General features: G+C 47.0%; 1 protein-coding gene and 1 long non-coding RNA gene across 5 annotated transcripts in view; one reads left to right on the forward strand and one right to left on the reverse strand.

The window, feature by feature from the left end:
• SCUBE2 (signal peptide, CUB domain and EGF like domain containing 2) overlaps positions 1-16,274 on the forward strand; it is a 70,285-nt gene extending 54,011 nt beyond the window's left edge. For all 4 annotated transcript variants that reach the window (XM_059408651.1, XM_059408632.1, XM_059408642.1 and 1 more), the window contains 7 exons: positions 1,434-1,604; positions 3,096-3,263; positions 3,984-4,145; positions 6,158-6,355; positions 7,553-7,705; positions 12,281-12,360; positions 13,054-16,274. In XM_059408651.1, the coding sequence (XP_059264634.1) occupies positions 1,434-1,604; positions 3,096-3,263; positions 3,984-4,145; positions 6,158-6,355; positions 7,553-7,705; positions 12,281-12,360; positions 13,054-13,206 (1,085 nt within the window). In that variant the 3' untranslated portion in view covers positions 13,207-16,274. The remainder of the gene's footprint in view (positions 1-1,433; positions 1,605-3,095; positions 3,264-3,983; positions 4,146-6,157; positions 6,356-7,552; positions 7,706-12,280; positions 12,361-13,053) is intronic.
• On the reverse strand, positions 768-4,384 carry LOC132023271 (uncharacterized). The gene is made up of 3 exons (XR_009405910.1): positions 4,334-4,384; positions 1,872-1,938; positions 768-870 (listed from the first exon to the last, which is right to left on the reverse strand). It is a non-coding gene; the product is annotated as an uncharacterized LOC132023271 (long non-coding RNA).
• Positions 16,275-18,986: the final 2,712 nt, after the last annotated feature.

Consider the following 18,986-nt stretch of genomic DNA (forward strand, 5'->3'; position numbering starts at 1 on the left):
GTAATAGAGAACTTGGCCATGTTTATCCCTAGAAGTGTGTATGCAGATTGCCTTTGTCAGATAGTGTGAACACATGTATCCCCCTCACAGAGACTGAAGAGATGTAATAGCTGATTTTATCATGTGATATTTTGTTTTCTGTTTCTCAGCAGTTTCAGTTAAAAAGAGACTGTGTTTATTCCAGTCAGACTCCCCTAAGGCCACAGAGAGAATCCTTGGCAAAGTCCTGAATTATGATTCAGTCCACACTTTCGCTGAAGACCTCTCTCCCCCTTAAATTCAAAGCTCTTCATCTCACTGTAGGTGTATTTCATAGACTAGCTGTGGGACCTTGGCCAAATTATTTAACATCCTTAAATATCTGTTTCTGTAAAATGGAATTAATAACAGCACCTAACTCCTCAGGGTTGTTAGGTCCTTAGGGTTGTTTTTAGGGATGATTGAGATCACATATGTAAAGCTTTTGGTGTGGTGAACAGGAGATTGGAAGTGCTCAGTAAATGTTAGCCATTAAAAAGGCTCTTTTGATGGTTATGTTGATGTCTGAATATGATATTAGAGAACCCACTTAAACATATTCCTTTATATTCATATTCTAAAACAAGGTATGAATCTACATTTAACTAATATAATAGTACCAGAAATATAGCCAGAAACACAGTTTATTAATTTCCTTATAGTTTATTCTTTTGGGAGACATTAACCATGGTTTACTCTTCATAACATATTAACTTATTATAAACATGAAGCACATTGTGTTGGGGAGCTTATTGGTAAGTCTCTCGAGATCACTCTCCCCATAGCCACCAGAAAGTGAACTTTTCAAATCCAGCTCTGGTCATATTCCTCTTCTTTCAATGGCTCCTCCCCCTGAAGAAGAAAACCCAAATGCCTGGCATTCAAGAATTTTTAAAATCTATCCCAACCTTTTTTTCTTCCCTCTCCTCCCAGTCATGCATGACTTTCTGTGATCTGCCCCTTTTCCTTCTTGGGGAGATCCTATTCACCTTTAAGTTGCCCCGCAGATGTGGTCTCCTCTAGGAAGGCTTCAGGAATGCCATCAGCCAGAATTAATAGCACCCTCTTTAAGCACTAGGCCTATGTTCAGTGAGTATTTTTACCTTATAATCGTTCTGACAGCCGTGTGAAATAGGAAAAGTGAAGTACTTGTTCTCAAAAATAATTAGGACTAGTGTGATCCCTGCTTCTAAGGAGCTCATGGTCTAGGGACCATGTGGACACCTCAAAGAGTGGGTGACAAGAGGGCAAGAGGTGTGCACAGAAAACGCAAAGGTGGTACACTCCGCATTTAGGGCATTTGTGTGGAGGAGCGTGGGCTCAATGTCATCTATTTACCTTCATCTCAAGCACTCATATCATCCTTCCTCGGCTTCTGTGCCTTCACTGACCAGATCATTTCCCCCTTTGGCTAGTCAGGTGCAGGGCTGGGACATATTATGATGGAGAACAAGAACGCTGCATTTTGTGTCCAAATGGAACCTTCCAAAATGAGGAAGGACAAATCACATGCGAACCTTGCCCACGACCAGAAAATCCTGGAGCCCTGAAGACTCCAGAAGCTTGGAATGTATCCAAATGTGGAGGTAAGGGTTCCATCTGCCCCTTTTTATTCTCCTGGTCTCCAGTATTACTTAGAAGGTATAAGTGGCATTTCAGTGCAAACAGTGCATACTGCACCGTGGGCTTCCTACGGGTGGGGACCATATTGGCTTCACCTTTAGCTCTCCAGTGCCTACCTCAGTGCCCAACACATGCTGGACTGATGCTCACTTGAACACATAAATGAAAAGCTGATAGAATACATTGGCAGAAGAAAAGGTGCAGGTGTTGCTGTTGCAATCTGTACTCACTGTAAATAAATACAACTTGAGACCTGAGTGATCTCCTGGAGTGACCTTCCCGTGTACGGCGGGCTATCTGTAGGTGCGAACATGGAGAAGGTAGTTCTGAGTATTTTTCCAACTTGGGTCTTGAATTCATACCTTATTGATTTTTAAAGAGTACCCATCTGGTTATTTTGCTAGAATTCTGTGAAGAGTTTTTAATGTCCCTTATAAAATGTTAACTCTGGAGCCAAGCTTACTTAGGTTTTGTGGGCTTGGTTCCCACTAATTTTATTAACAAATGTCTTCCTTTTATTAAATGGAAGAAGGTCCAGCTATATTGAGGCTCTGTGAGCTCAAATAGAAGGTGTGACCTAACACTGTGGTTTGTAGGTGATGTCCATGGCACAGACCATGGGGTGCCCTGTGGCCCCTGCTTCTCCTCCCAGTGACTCCCAGAGCTTTAGTGTCCAGCTTTAGTCCCCACCTACACCACGCCAGACTCAACTGCAGGACCTTTCAAATGTTTTAAAAGTCATGGGGCACCTGGGTGGCTCGGTCAATTGTGTCCAACTCTTGGTTTTGGCTCAGGTCATGAAACAGAGCCAGGCTGCCGGCTCCACCCTCAGCGGGGAGTGTGCAGGAGGTTCTCCCCCTCTCGATCTTCCCCTCCCCTCCCCCCAGTCCATCTGCAGGGTTGATGAGGAAGCGCTTTGGGGCATCTATTTACACTTGTATGTGGCCTTGTTAAGATATATTTGTAGTAACAATAATACTAGTAATAATAACAATTGTTGACATTTATGGAATCCTTACCTATGCCCAGCATTAAGCAACATGTAGTATGTGAATTATTCCTATGGTTGCTGTGTGAAGGTGCACTCCCGGGCTGAACTACCAGATGATTCCAGAGCCCAGGGCCCTCCCTGAGGTTCCTGCACTACAGGCACTGGCTGGGCACTGCAAAGTCCTCAATCTTAAGCAAACCCAGGCCTGGGGCACGCTGTGGAAGCAATTAACACTGGGCTCCTTGGTCTCCATTTCTGCACTGTGCTTTGTAGCCTTGCATGTAAACATCGGCACTCACAGGCTCAGGGGCAGTGGCGGGGCAGGACAGGGCTTCTCTCCCTGAGGTGGGACCTCAGGTCAGCACTGGGCCATGGGGCTGACCCACTTCTGAGCTCATCGACAGAGAGACGGGAAGGGGTCTGCCCAGGGGCCTTGCTCACTTAGGGTCATTCGTTTCCCCAGGTCTGTGCCAACCTGGGGAATATTCTGCAGATGGCTTTGCACCCTGCCAGCTCTGTGCCCTGGGCACATTCCAGCCTGAGGCCGGCCGCACTTCCTGCTTCCCCTGTGGGGGAGGCCTCCCCACCAAACACCTGGGAGCCACTTCCTTCCAGGACTGTGAAACCAGAGGTGAGGACTTGGCAGCTTGCCTTTTTCCAGAATGGAATTTCCCTCTTGAGAACCACAGGAGTCCGGTAAAGCTCCAGCCAAGCCCGGCGGCCTGGAGTGCCCTGTGTGGTATCCCAACAGCAGGGAGGTCAGGGCCCAGCTCCATCTGCCCCTGCAGGAAGTACAGAGAGCATGGGAACTCCCTAGATGTGCTCTCCCCCAGCCACCTGGGCCCCTGCAGACGGGGCGGGGGGCAGCTGGTCTGGGGAGAGGTGAGCAGGTTTTGTGTAATAGGTTCTTGGCTCCTTCTTTCCAGCCTTTCTCCATCCCAGTCCCTTTCCCTGGAGCTCCCCTCTCATATAGGTCCTACCTGGCCCCAGAGCCCCAACTCCGCCTCTTCCTGGGGCCCCGGCCTGGCCCTAGGCCCGGCATCAGTTTGGCAAGCTCACGACCCACAAGCAAGCTGTGTATGAAAGCCTGGGCTGTGCTCATTTAGGCCTGACCGCTTGCACTGTAAACGCTTTGAAGATACACTCGTACTTTGTTCCCTTTGTGTTTTTCTCAGCGTCATGAGTCACAAGTCCCACCCAAGCTGGCTATTTAGGGAATTAAGTGTTGATTAGCCCCAGATTAGTAGGAAAGCAGTACTTCGTTTGGGCATACAATTTATGTCACCGATGATGAAAAGACAGTTTTGTTATTTATTTTTTTCATTCCTTCCACTCTCCCCCCACCGCACAGTTCAGTGTTCACCTGGACATTTCTACAACACCACCACTCACCGATGCATTCGCTGCCCAGCAGGGACATACCAACCTGAATTTGGAAAAGATAACTGTGTTTCTTGCCCAGGAAATACTACCACTGACTTCGATGGCTCCACAAACATAACGCAGTGTAAAGGTAGGTCTCTCTAAGTCTTTCAAAGTCTTGGCCCAGAGGAAAGTGCCTGGGTCTACCTGACGCTGGTGGGGAGGGTGTTGGGGCCAGGGTCTCACGTCCACCAAGAGCCATGAGGACACTGCTATCCCAGCTCCCAGCACCGCATGTTGGCACTAAAGGAGAGGCAGGCTTGGCCCCCAGGTACTCACCCGTGTGGATCCTGGCTGCTCCTCCAGGCACCTTGACAGGCTAACATTCCCTCCCTTGCTAACATTCCCTCTCAGGGGCAGAATTTCAGTTCAGCAAACATTGTTTGAGGACCTGTTATGTGCTAGACACCACAAGCAGAATAAGTCCCTGGCCCTGTAGACAGGCTGTGGGGTTGCAGAGGAAAGAGCACTTCGTTCTGTCTGGAGAGATAAGGAAAGGCTTCTGGAAGGCATGAGAAGGTTTTGATGGAAAGCACGGGAGAGGGCAGGACAAAGAGTTTTATACCTAAGACCACAGCTGTGAGGAAGAGCAGACACAGAAAAGTGAAAGGCATTTTGAACCTGGACCATGGAGTGTCTGAGGGGAATCTGAGGCAGATTAAAAAGGGAAGCCTTGAACGCCACACAAAGGAGTTGGATTTATATCCTATAGGAGTGGGGAAGCAGATCATTCAAGGACTTGCCACATGGTTGGCTGGTTGACTGGTTTTTAATCATTATGGAAAATTCTCCAGGAGAGGTCAGAAGTAAATCACAGTTAATCTAGTGTCAGTCAGACAGTGGTATAGGGGAGCAAGGAGGTCTCCCCACACTGGAGGAATTTGGGATTGAGGTTCACAGTGTTGGAAAATTCTTCCCTGGGTGCCTAGGTGGCTCAGTTAGTTGAATGAATGCCTTTGGCTCAGGTCATGATCCCGGAGTCCTGGCCTGGGACTGAGTCCTGGGTTGGGCTCCCTGCTCAGCAAGGAGTCTGCTTCTCCCTTTGACCCTCTCCCCTCTCATGCTCTCTTTGTCTCTCAAACAAATAAATAAAATCTTAAAAAGAAGAAGATTTTTTCCCTATACTCAGATGGAATCAGTTTCCTTGCCCTCCCATCCCCACCCTTGGTTGACCCTTAGGAGCCACATGGCGCAGATCCTCAGAGGGTCCATCACACTTGAAGGCAGATTTCTGAGCTCCATGGCTCTCCCCACTTGACCCTCTTCCAAGAAGAAAAGACTATTTTTTTCCTAAAGGGAATAATAATTCCCAGTTACAGTGAGAGAGGAGAAAGATAGTCCCTTCGACATCCTCTCTTGTACACATTCACTGACAGTTTTAAACAGTAAACTCCTTGAGGGCAAGGACTGTGTCTTTCTCATTTCTGAACCCCCCAGAACTTTTGCTAACATACGTTGGATGAGTGAAGATTCAGTGAATGAAGACATGGGCGAGCTGGTTGTGTGTGTATATGTGTGTGTGTGTGTATGTGCGCATGTGCAAATGTGTGTGTTTCTCCCAGAGGTGAGTATCCAACATGCCCCATATTGGCTGATACTTTACTGGAATTCTCTTCCACACCAAAAATAAAATATGGTCTTGACCAGAAAGACAAGAGAAAGAAAACAGCGATCATGAATTCATCCAAGGTCTCTAGGAAGGGGTCAAATGTCCTCTATTTAGCAGTAAGCTCTGCTCTTCCTGTTTTGACAGACCTAGAAGTTCTGTGTCATGGGTTCCCCTGGCACTTAGAATTTGTAAACAAAATATTGAAAACTGAAGTTGTCCTTTGTTTCACTAGGGCCTGTTCAAGATCACCTTCAAGTTAATGAGAAAATGGTAATTCATAGTGGGACTCAGTAGAGTGAGCTCTGTGAGAGGGGTTAGTGTAGCTGGGCTCCCCTGGGGGGCCCTAGGCATTACAGGACACACTAATTCCACAATGGCACCATCTGCAGGCCCCATGCCTCGATAACAATAGGATGTAGCAGCTTTCATCAGCTGAGCTGCTGGTGGCCATGACAGTGTTGTGCCCTCATGACTCATGGCATTTCCCCTTCCAGACAGAAGATGTGGAGGGGAGCTGGGAGATTTCACCGGATACATTGAATCCCCAAACTACCCAGGCAATTACCCAGCCAACACCGAGTGTACATGGACCATCAACCCACCGCCCAAACGCCGAATCTTAATTGTGGTCCCTGAGATCTTCCTGCCCATAGAAGACGACTGTGGAGACTACCTGGTGATGCGGAAAACCTGTGCGTCCCCTCCCTCGGCCCCCTTCCCCTTCTAAGGCTGGTGGGGAAACCTGCTGGCCTGCTCCCCAGCCTTAAATGTGAGCAGCAAGTCTAGGGCGTCACCTCCATATCAGAACAGAAATGGGACACAAGTTTATGGCATTTGTCAAGAAAAAAAATTTGTGCAATTTTGCTGGGCCCCTTGCCTCTTGAGGCTTCTTGCTGAACCCCAGAGGTAGTGATTCTGTAGGCCAGTCTTCTCCACTGGCCTTACCATGGACTCTATTCCACAAGGTCACAGAGAGCCAGTGAAGCTCACAAAGGCTAACCCCACCACTTGCTTTACCATGGGAAGCCACTCGGGCTTGGGGACTGACAAAAGCTAAGGTCAGAGTCCAGCCAGGAGGGGCTGTACTCCCATCTTGGCTCATGACCCAGTGTCCACTGAGAGACGCCACCATCAACACAACTTCGAGGCAGTGTAGTGAGCGGGCCCAGCAGCCAGACTGTCTGGATCGGAACCTAGCCTCACCTCTTGTTAGTTCTGTGATCTTGGAGATATATTCTGGATCTTTCTGTGACTCAGTTTCCTTGTCTGTTAAAATGGGGATAACAATAATTGCTACCTTATAGAGTCATCGTGAGGAATAAAAGAGTTCATATTCATAAAGCACTGAGAGAAATAATGACACTGTGTGTTGGCCCCTCTTTCTTAGTGGTTACAGTGTCTGAAGTCAGGTGTAGGTTTGAATGCTGACTTAGCCACATACTGACTCAGTGACCCTGGGCAAGTGCTTAAACCCTCTGTAAATGAGTTAACAACCACACAACTTGCTATGGTTTTCTGAGGGTTACGTGAGATAAACTCTGTGAAGTGGGCCCCGCCCTGCCTGCCCAGTCTTAGGTGGAGATTCTTTCTGGATGGCAGCAGGTAGCTCCGGAATCAGAGGGCCCCTCCGCAACTCCCTCAGGGAGCACTGGGGCCTGGGCTGCTGCTGTTTGTTCAGCCCTGGGCATTTCAGTGAGCCTTCCCTGGGGGCCTACGGTCGCCAGCTGGGTCCTCTCCATTTCCAGGGCTTTGGCCCCTGTGACGGCAAAGCAGGGGCTGCAGAGCTCTTGAGCATCGCTTGTTGTATGGCGTGTTTGCAAAGATGAGTGCTGCTGTCTGTCTGCTCAGGATGAGTCCTGAAGCCTGCCCCCTCCAAATTTCCTTGGCAGCTTCATCCAATTCTGTGACAACATATGAGACCTGCCAGACCTACGAACGGCCCATCGCCTTCACCTCCAGATCAAAAAAGCTGTGGATTCAGTTCAAGTCCAACGAAGGGAACAGTGCCAGGGGCTTCCAGGTCCCTTACGTGACGTACGATGGTAAGCACTGTGAGGCTCATGCTCCATCCCATGCAAGGAGCTTCTCTGTGTTCAGTCAAACCAACCCCTGGTGGATTGCTGACAAGCGCACATGCTCAGAAAGGCAGGTAGGATACGGAGAAAGGATGTTGCTGACTCACAAATGCCAGATTTTAAACAGGCATTTGGGTACCCTGTCTATAGGGATGGAAAGATCTTTCAGAAAATAAATACAAGTGAGCATAGCTTCATGGGTAAGAACATGGACCAGCCCTGGCCTAATCTCTTGGGTGACTCTGTGTGAGTTACTTACCAACTTTAAGCCTCTTGTTCTCCCTTCCTCCCTCCCTCCCTTCCTTCCTTTCCTTCTTTTTGACCTTTTTAAAATTAAAATTCAATTAATTAACATATAGTGTATTCTTAGTTTTAGAGGTAGAGATTGTGATTCATCAGTTGCATATAACACCCGGGGCTCATGACATCAGGTGCCCTCCTTAATGCCCATCACCCAGTGACCCCAGCCCCCCACACCCTTCCCCTCCAGAAACCCTCAGTTTGGTTCCTATGCTTAAGAGTCTCTTATGGTTTGTCTCCCTCTCTGGTTTTGTCTTATTTAATTTTTTTCCTCTCTTCCCTTATGATCCTCTGTTTTGTTTCTTAAATTCCACGTATGGTGAGATCACATGATAATTGTTTTTCTCTGACTGACTTTTTTCGCTCCACATAATACCCTCTAGCACCATCCATGTTGTTGCAAATGGCAAGATTTCTTTTTTGATGGCTGCATAGTATTCTATTGTATATCCATGACACATCTTCTTTATCCATTCATCTGTCAACGGACATCTGGGCTCTTTCCATAGTTTGGCTCTTGTGGACATTGGGCCTATAAACTTTGGGGCGCATGTGCCCATTCAGGTCACTACATTTTTATCTTTGGGATAAATACCCAGTAGTGTAATAGAGTAGCTCTATTTTTAACTTTTTGAGGAAACTTTATACTGTTTTCCAGAGTGGCTGCCCCATCTAAGCCTCATTTTCTTAATGTGTAAATGAGGATAATCATTAGACCAAAGTGAGAGTTCAGTGAGATAGTCCATAAAGGACTTGGTGCAGGGCCTGGCACATAGTAAATGCTTAGTAAATACTAGCCTATTATGACTGTGGCTTTTATTATACGGCATCTTGAGGAGGGGAGGAAAAGACTCAAGTTCTGGCCCAGTTTCCACTACTAATTTGCTGTGTGAATTGGGGCCACTCAGATGACTTCTCTGGTTTTCTTTTCCTCTTGATAAATAAAGGGGTGGTCCACCTGACCACTAGGGCCCTACCCAAGTCTGGACCTTGGTTGACAAACATTTGCTTGGAATACAAAATGAACTGGACCTTGTCCTAGAAGATGTCATAATTCAGTGAGGAACAAGTCATCTGTTCATTCATGAACTTATTCATTCATCCGTCTAGCTCAATGAATACTTAACAAGCAGCTCCTATGCCAGGCATTGGGCAAGCTGCTAGGAACCACAGGGTTAGTGGTGAAACACAGCTCATAGATGTTATAATATGGCAGATACAGAGCTCTGTGTGAGGAGAGAAGAATGGGCAACAATTAATTTTGCATGGGTATTTGGAAAGAATACAGCAAAATCTCAAGAGATTTGCATCTTCAAAGAAAATGAGTTTTTTTGTTTTTGTTTTTGTTTTTATAATGGGAGGAAGAACATTAGGAAGAGAGAATGCTACAGGATGCAGGACAGAGTACCTGATATGTGTGGGGACTGATTAATAGCCTGACTGGGTCAGTTGGTCAGGTGCATGGGGCTTAGAAGGGAGAGACAAGATGAGAAGGGTATGGAGTTTGCTGATGAGCCTGGAGTGCAGTGTGGAAGGCTTTTAGGCAGGAAGTGTCAAAAGTAGGTGTTTTGGAAAGATACTGTTCTATGGATTTTATAAAAGCATTTCACATAGTTTGTTTCTAACATGTTACAAAAGCCAGGATTATCATCTCTGTGCCTGAAACCATGTCAAACCCTCAAGACAGGGGCTCTTGGGGTCAGACTCTTGGGTGGACAGCAGTTCCTCCCACGTGGCTCTGCTGAGAGAGACAGAGCACCTCATCTGCCCAAGAGCAGCCAGCCAACAACCTCCTCTCCCTGGAATCAGTGAGGGAACCAAAAAAGACACAGAGACTCCAGAATAAATATCAATAAAGCTCACATATTTTAGTCTGTCTGTTTTCAGCTCTACCTTTCTGACACACGAAAACATGGTAATGTTTTTCTTATTTTCTGAAATAAAGATTTGTAGCTTGAGCCAGGGAGATCACACATCACCCCGGTTAGGCCCAGGAGAACGTGTCTTACACATCACAGAAGAAAATGTTTGAAAACTGTTGCAGGTCTTCACACAGAGCTTATTTAATCTTTTTTTTTTTTTTTAAACACATATTTCAGACAAGTTTGATACCTGATTTCCAAGCCCAGAAGAATAGAAATCACATTTAGAAGGGGCAGGTGCTGGGGCACCTGGGTAGCTCAGTCAGCAAGCGGCTGACTCATGATTTTGGCTCAGGTCATGATCTTGGGGTCCTGGGGCTGTGCCCCACGTTGGCCTCCTTGCTGAGTGGGGAGTCGGCTTGAGGGTTTTGGCTCCCTCTCCCGGTCCTGTTTATTCTCTCTTTCTCTCGAATAAATCAATCTTTAAAGGGGGAGGGGCAAGGGAGACTGCTACAGACTGGCTCACTGACCCCTGGAGGACAGGGAGAGTTGTAGTCGTGGCTGACATGCACTGAGTACGTGTACTGAGTGCCAGGCATGTGCTAAGTGCCTCTGACAAGCACATTCCTCACGATCACCCATGAAGTAGACACGATTCATAGCTGGGTCTATAGACAAGGCCACTCAGGCTTAGAGATTAATGTAGACAGCCGGCCTGAGGTTGCAGGAGGACAACACTGCTTAGGTCTTCGGGACTCCAGGGCCCGAGTTCTTACCTACAACACCCGACTGCTTTTCTCATGACAGTTGTAGCAAGTGACGAAACACAGTAGTTCTTAAGAGTGGAGAGAACCGTTTGAAGATTTTTTTGACAGCAGTCTGGAAGCTTTGGCATAGCGGCCAACAGCTCTTCCGCTCTCTCTTACACCCGAACACAGCACAGCAGCTGGTGTTCCTTTGGGTGAACACCCATCACCCAAAGGAGCTGGTTCACCCAGGAAGACACTCTGCAGCCGAAGAATTTGAGAAAAACAAGTCCCCTTCCTCATATTTTATACTCATTAAAATAAAAGACTAAGAAGGAAGACACCACACGCATAGGGTACCCAGTGGGGTTGTACATGTATTCAATTAGCCATTATGAGAACTAGCTCTTAAGAAGAGCTAACGAGTTTCCATTTACCATCACTTGACTAGGAGAAACTTTTTCAAGAACTCTTCCCACACAATTCCAGTGATGTTCTTATGATTTGTTTGGTTTTTGCTGTATATGATATGCATATAAAGAGGCATTCTTTTCAGCCTGGGATTTGGAAAAGATTGTGTTTTGCATATGCCTGGCTTGAATTATGACTGTAGGAAATAGGCTAGACTTTGAAAGGTGGGGGTTTAGATTCAGAGACAGCTTATGTGATGTACACTGCATTTAACGTATACGTCAGGACCAAAACTTATTAATAAGAAAATGAACGTGGCTTTCTTCCCTCTACAGCCAGCCAAATTCTCCCCCCCCCATCTCCCCCCAAAAGTGAAAAAGAGTCTTCCTTGGTGGGTAAGAAACTCAATTGTTTTGCACAATATGAGGGCAGAGAGAAGAAAGGGGGGAGGACAGAAGGCAGAGAAGCAGAGCAGAGAAAAGCCACGAGCCTGGAGGAGGCCAGCAGGGAGTGAGAATAGACAGAAGAGATGAGACTCAAGCACTGAGCCCTGGGTCCCTCCTACAGTAAGAGGTCAGGGAGAAGAGGAAGAAAAGCAAAGAAGCGTCAGACAAAGTGACCAGTGGGGGAGGAGGAAAATCAGAGTGTCTTATCCTGGAACTGAATGAGGAAGTGGATCCGGGAGGAGGAATGACTGGAGAGAGGGACTGTTGACAATTCCTTTGAGGAACTTTGTGACAAAGGGGGCAGAAATGTAGGATAGAAGCTAGAGGGAGAAATGGGGTCAAGGGGGGAAGGACTTTTTCTGGATTAGAGACATAATAGCATATTTATGTGCTGATGGGAATGCCTGGTCGGGTGAGAGAATGTCATCATGTAGGGAAGAAAGGGCAGAATTACTGAACCAATGTCCTTGCCTTGGTGAGAGAAGATGGAGTCGGTGGATAAAGTAGAGGAAGGGCCTTGACCGGGTTGCATAGACGGTTCTTCTGAGGGAAGATGGAGCAGAAGAGATGGGTGCAGAGGCCGGTCGGTGTGAGGCTATGATGGTAGGTATCTGCGGAAGTTCTCTTCTGCTCACCTTCTCAGTATCACAGTGGTCATTGTTCAGATAACAGCTACAGAAGGGGCATTCCTCAGAACCTTATTTTAAAATGAAGGAAAGAATGAGTTTGGAAATAACAAAACCCTCTGAATGTCAGTTATGTCCTATGTTCCAACAGAGGACTACCAGGAGCTCATTGAAGACATAGTTCGAGATGGCAGGCTCTATGCCTCTGAGAACCATCAGGAAATACTGAAGGTGAGTACATAGCCATGGTGGACACTGCAGTCACCCGGCACCCACGGAGCTCCCAGCACCGCTGGAGGAAGCTTTTACTCTTGCTGCATTTGGCCACCTGTCAGACACGAAGCCTGCTCTGGGCTGAGGTCAGTTTTATATCTTCACTAGACTTAATTAAAAAAAAAAATCAGGTGGCTGTCCTCAGTGTTGCCAAGTGAAGCTGTATTTGTTTACATTTGGAAAAATGTGGAGAAAGAGTGGGAAACTTGCTGATCATAAGCCAGCAGCAGATCATGTTTCCATGTTCACTCTCCAGATGGTTGAAGATGTTTGGCTCCTTGTTTATCCTTCAAGCCTAAGGTTCACCAAATTTTAGATACTTATAAGTAATCATCAGACACTTGCCACATCACTAACCCTGTAAGTACTCTTCAAATCCCAGTGTTGTGGCTCATCTGGTTTAGAAAAAGAAAACCTTTTTTTTTTAAATATATATATTCACTTTTCCTTTATAAAAATAATACCTTTTTTGTAGAAAATTGGGGAAGATAAAAACTGGAGAAAAGATAAAAATCAGAAGAAACAATTTTCCCAAAGTGTTCCTCAGCTAATCAACCTACTGTCCAACACTGGGCCCATTATAGTTCCATTGGCAAAATGCTGGAATGTTTAAGTATTTTGGCCCAGCAACAGAACTTCTGTTCTTTTTAGGATAAGAAACTGATCAAGGCTCTGTTTGACGTCCTGGCCCACCCCCAGAACTATTTCAAGTACACAGCCCAGGAATCCCGGGAGATGTTTCCAAGATCCTTCATCCGATTGCTGCGTTCCAAAGTGTCCAGGTTCTTGAGGCCTTACAAGTGAGCCCACCCACGGGACCCCCGGTGACACGTTCTGCCTGTGGGCTGGTGGGACACAGCTGTCTGCCTCTGCGGCCAACATAGTTGGATATTGCTGCCTCCCGTAGCAGTGACTCATTAGAGTTCAATTTTTATAGATAATACAGATATTTTGGTAAATTGAACTTGGTTTTTCTTTGCCAGCATTGTGGATGTGGACCGAGAATGGCAGTGAGTCCCACCACCTCTCACTGCTGTGGGCAGAGGTCTTAGAGCATCAAGAGCTGGCTGAGCGGGACTCTAGTCAGCTCAGGCAAGACTCACCAGTCCCTCCTGCTTCTCACTCCTCCTCAAGGCCTCCTCAGAGGCTGTGGTGGAAAGGGGGCCACAAAAGGGGCTGCTTTGGCTGAAACTTCAGCTTCCTCCTGCCCGGCTCTCCCTAAGGGAGCCCTCTGCTGTGACCAGGCAGAGCAGGAAGGGAGGAAGGGAGAGAGGGAAGAAGTGAGAGTGCTCCGGGCACCAGGCCTCACCTAAGACCTGGGAGGATTCCGTTTCCCTGTGGCCTTCTCCAGCCTGTGTGACCTTCGTTGGATGCCAGGAACTTGGGTTCTAAGCAGTGATCATTAAAAAAAGTACTTAAAACAGAATTAGAGATAAAAAGATAAAAATTAAGCACTTCCAGAGACATAATCCGATAGTTCTGGGGACGGCCTTCCTTGTGTCCAGCTTCTGCTCGGCGGCAAATGCACAGTGCTGGTTTTAGCACCTTCAGCTGTCTTTCTGGTACCCTGCTTGGCACGGTGTTAGGGCCTGGAGAGTTCAGGGCGGACTTGATCTCTTTGGTGGATGAGAATCACCTATAGTTAGGAGAAGTACTGCCTCACAGACCCCAAGTTTCTCTTAACCATCACACCACCACCAGAGGCAGCTACACAAATCCCGCTGTCTAGGTACTGCGGTCAACACTGGGTCAGCACAGTGGGGCTTCACAGTCATTTTCTCCCGCAGAATCTAGAATTTTAAATACCAGTTAATTTTTACAAATTTAAATCCATAAGTAAATATCTTATTACAGTGAATTAAAAAAAAAAAAAAACCCTATCAAACAAGTTGCCATTCCCGAGGGGACTGAAAACAAACAACTATGATGTTGTTACTTCAGTAACAGACTAACTCTGGAAACACAACTCTCAACACCAAAGTACTCAAGAATAGTTAACAAATATTTCTAAAGCAAACAAAGACTATTTCATTATTGTTGAGCTCACGTTTCACCTGTTGTTGTTTTTTTAACCTATCCATAACATTGATTTAAAAAAAAAAAACCCACCTCTAATTAAAATTTTCTTCTTTATTTGGATGGGTCCTAAGTACCCATTTCCAAATTTCTTTTCAAAAATTGAAACATCTTCATTTTAAAAAATAATTCTCAAAATAAGCACTTGGAGTTTGTCATTGCAGAACTTTGCCTACATTTCTGAGTCTAATCATAAAATGAAAGTTGAAATGTAATACGACCAGGTTCAGTGACCTGCCCAGTGTGGGGTGGGGTGAGCGGAACCGTGCCATCCTGTCCAAGCACGTTGGTAACTTTGTGTTCTTGACTGTGTGGTTCTGTATTGCGGGTGTCACAGGAAGGCCAGGGATGGAAATGTATTGGGGGTTGGAAGGAGGCCCCCTCCAGGAGCAGGCCTGCCCACCAGAGCTCTGCTCCTGGTGTAAGTGTGAGCAGCTGAGGCCCTTCCTAAGCACCCTCTCTATCTCCACTAACCACCCTAAGAGATGCTATGGAAGACTGGCTGCTTGTGGCTACAGTTGCTACCTATAAGTCAATAAAGATTTATTAAATGTCTGTTTTGTGCCAGGCCCTGTTCTAGGCCCTAGGGTTGCACAGTGACAAGACAGACAGGGTCCTTGCTCTTGTGGAACTTACATTTTAGGTGGCCAGTGAACAAATAAGTCACCACAGAAAGTATCAGCTAGCATTGTGTTATGTGGTAGGTTAACAAGACAGATGACTGCGTTGCTACTTTAGAATTACGGGTTGTGGAGGGCTGCTCTGGGGAAATGACATTTCAACCTGAAAATGGCCAGAGGGAACCAGGCTTGGGACAAGGGGGGGGGGGGGGGGGCTCCAGGTAGAGGAAGGCCAAGTGCAAAGGCTGACAGGCAGGAGCCTGTGTGTGTGTGTGTGTGTGGTCACTGTCCAGTGAGAAGGCAGTGGGACGAGATGAGGCAAGGGAAGTGGACAGGGGCCAGAGCACATCAGGCTTTGGAATCTAGAACAAGAGGTTTGGGTTTCATTCTTGGTATGTTGTAAAGCTTTCAGAGGGGTTGGGGCAAAGGAGTGGGACGAGCTGATTTATGTTTTAAAAAGATAGTTCTGGTTACTGTGTGAATAGATTTCAGAAAAAGGTGGGGAGGCAGAGAGCCATCAGCCAACTATTGCAACCAACCAAGCCGTCATCCCGGTGGGAGATGAGGTGGTCTGGGTTAAGGGTGTGGAGTGGAGACCAGAGAAAGTTTCTGGACCTGTTTTAGGGCAGAGTCAAGAACTTGCATGAGAACTGGATGGAGGGGAAGGGAGAAGCAGCCACCGAGGAGACCTCCTAGTTGCCTGAGCAACTGGTAGCTGGAGGAGATGGGCCATATCAAGTATGAGGTACCTGTTTAGGAATCCAAACTCAAGAGTTCAGATAGGCAACTGATTTTATGAAGTCCCAGAAGAGGTCAGCGCTGGAATATGTCACAGAATAAAGACATGAGACATGAGGTTGAGGACACCTGGGCAAAGTACGGACATAAAGAAGACCAGGGCACTCTCCATTCTGGGTTTCCCTGTGTGGGCACATGACCGGGACTGGAGGAGCTGATTGTTCAGTCAAAAGGAAGAGGTTAGAGCTGTTTCCCCTGCCCTCCAAGGGAGCTCGTTCTGTGGGAAGAGTCTGAGTGGAACTGGAATCTGCACAAGTCCTCCTCTCCAGCTGTGGATATTGTTCCTGAGCCGTTTACTCAAGTGCTGCATTTATGGATTTAGCAACGTTTCCCTTGAGTTTCCAATGCTAATAAAAGAGTGTTTGCCTTTTTACACTACCAGATCATTATCTTCACTGTGGAAAATTGCTTCCTCTGAATCATTCTCTGAGCTGTTAAGTGTGTTTTCTTGAGGAATTCACTGGAATTAGGTTCGCAGGTGATCTTAAAATTGTCCTGTGGTAATTTGGGAAAGATCGTGGCTGCCCAGCACAAGGCACGGACTCACTTGCCCTCGGGCAGATCTTTATGGGGAAAGCTCGAGGGCTCTTGCCTGCTGCAGGCTATGACAGCTGGTGGGCCTGGGCACCGGGAAATCCGGGCCCCCACACCAAGCCCAGCCTCAGTCCTCTCCTCAGTCCGGAAGGGATGCTTCTTACCAGGGCTGTCAGCATCTTTGCTTCCTTTTTCATGGCAGGATGGGTCCTGACAGCCTTACTCCAGTCTTTGTCACTCTTAGCCAGTATTTGGGAGGCAAATGGATTAGATGAAGAGTAAAGCAGTTCTTCACCAAGTTCAGGGAGGCTTGGCCTAGCTATGGCCTTCTTGGTAGGCAAGCCATCCTCCAAATCCAGGTCCTAGATATAGCCATGAGAGCCCCATCCACAGGAAATTAGAAGCCTTGGTGAGGCTTCCTTTCTGTGGCATCTTCTACTCTAGGGGACTGTGAACCCAGCTTGAGTTTCCTGAGTATTTGTGGTTCCCTGCTTCCTTCTCCCTTCAGGCAATCCTGATCAGCCTGCAGGAGACCATCCTCAGGGGTCTGATGGCCCAGCAAGTCTGCTCCTGTGACAGACAGCCAAAAAACCTAACTACTCAGCAGGGATCACTTTCCAGGAAACACAGTAGAATCAAAATAAATTTAGAAAAATGAAACCAATCTAATTCTCATCCAGGTTGCCTTAGCTGAATAAAAGGGACAAAAATTCACCTGCTGCAAACCATGACAATAACTTAGCATTATTTGGTTTTCAGAATATCTCAGGGGAATGCAACCACAGACCTTGGTTACTAATAGTTCTTTGTTATGTGTTCACTCACTTGGTCATTTATCCAACATATTTCTTGAGGGCTTACCAAGTGCTAGGTACCACAGGGACAGGTGGTGCTATAATGAACAAAATAAAGTCTTTGCTCTTGTAGAGTTTAGGTTCTTAGGAAGGAGACAGAAAATAAACAAATTGTAAAGTCAAGTGTGATAACTGCTTAAAGAAGGTAAAGGGCAAAATGATACATGATGAGTAGGTGGTGAGAAGGAGTTGCTATTTTAGGTGGAGTGAGCTCATCGTTAGAGTCGTCAATCCAGGCCTCTCCTGGGTACTCACCGGCTCCTCAAACCTACGCTGGCAGCACAGGCCCTGGTAAGCTCCTCGACCCACCCAGCAAGCCCTTGACATTTCCTCTCACCCTAGGCTGACCAGAGCTCCAAGCTGTCAACAAGTGGTTTTGCAATTTCTGGGACAGGCGCCACCTAGTGGCTCTAAGGTGGAGTAGACGTGTGTCTCTCCTCTCCCTGCTTTGGAGCTTAAATGACTGCAGTTTAAGGGGGAGTGTTACCAGTGAGATTTGTGGACCAGGGCTGTGGTTTGACAACTGATTGATTGCATGTTGTTCAGTACAGCCCTCAGAACGTATCTGTTTAGATCTTTTACTTCTCTCTTCCTGGTCTAATGACTAATGACCAAGTGGGATGGCCTTGATTGGGTCTTTTCAAACCATCAACAGTGCTCTGAATCTGTCCAAACACACCCACCCATACTCACACCCCCAGCCTGTACATTCATTCATTCATTGTAATGGTCTAGGCACCATGCTAGGTTGGCTCTATATTGCTGAGACAGGAGGGAAAAGGAGTTGAAAGAATGAGGGGGGAGAGTCCCCAAACTGTAATGTTGTGAAGTATTTCAGCACATATAGTTCCATGAGCTACCACACCCCCTGACTTGGACCACCCTCTGATCCTATAGTTTATCCAGCAATTGAGGGATAACTTTGAGACACAGTTTGGCGTTTTCTGTCTTCTCCCTCCACAGTGCAAAAAGCAGAAACACGAACCTACCCCAGATCTGAGCTTTGGGGGGCATCTGGGTGGCTCAGTTAAACATCTGCCTTTGGGTCAGGTCATGATCTCAGGGTCCTGGGCTCAAGCCCTGCAATGGGCTGCTTGCTCAGTAGGGAGTCTGCTTCTCCCTCTGCCTCTGCCGTTACCCCTGCTTATGTGCTCTCTCTCTGTCAATAAATAAAATCTTAAAAAAAAAATCTGAGCTTTGGTGCTGGCTTTGCCTTATTATGCACACTTTATGATTCAAGAAAAATTAATAGCTGCTGAGCAGGAAATGGAACTGAAGCTGCAGGCAGGACAGTGTGTTACTGATGTGACCACATCCAGCAAGACAGTGTGGCAATTGGAGTAGGAGTTTGTGGTGAACCCTGGCCAGGCGTATTGTGCTCAGCCCTCTGTAGCCTTGTGGCCATCTTGCTGTGTGACCACAAACTGGTCTTGGGACACACTACCAATGTGTGTGCATGGCACCTGTCCACCATACACAGCTGTGGATGATACAACAAGATGGTAATGGTGGCCAAGCAAGAACATGTGCCCAGAACCCTGACGTTAGATCCAGGTGACTTGGCTTGAGGAAGGCAGGCTTTGGCAGCCACAGAGGTACCAAAGCTGGAGTTTGAGGTGATCCAGGAGCAAGTATCAGAGGTTTGTTAAACCCTCACTCAGGGCTTCCAACGAGGAGCTGAGGCGACTCAAGCAGCATCAGT

Source organism: Mustela nigripes, chromosome 1 (assembly GCF_022355385.1).
Source record: "Mustela nigripes isolate SB6536 chromosome 1, MUSNIG.SB6536, whole genome shotgun sequence".
Taxonomy (NCBI): domain Eukaryota; kingdom Metazoa; phylum Chordata; class Mammalia; order Carnivora; family Mustelidae; genus Mustela; species Mustela nigripes.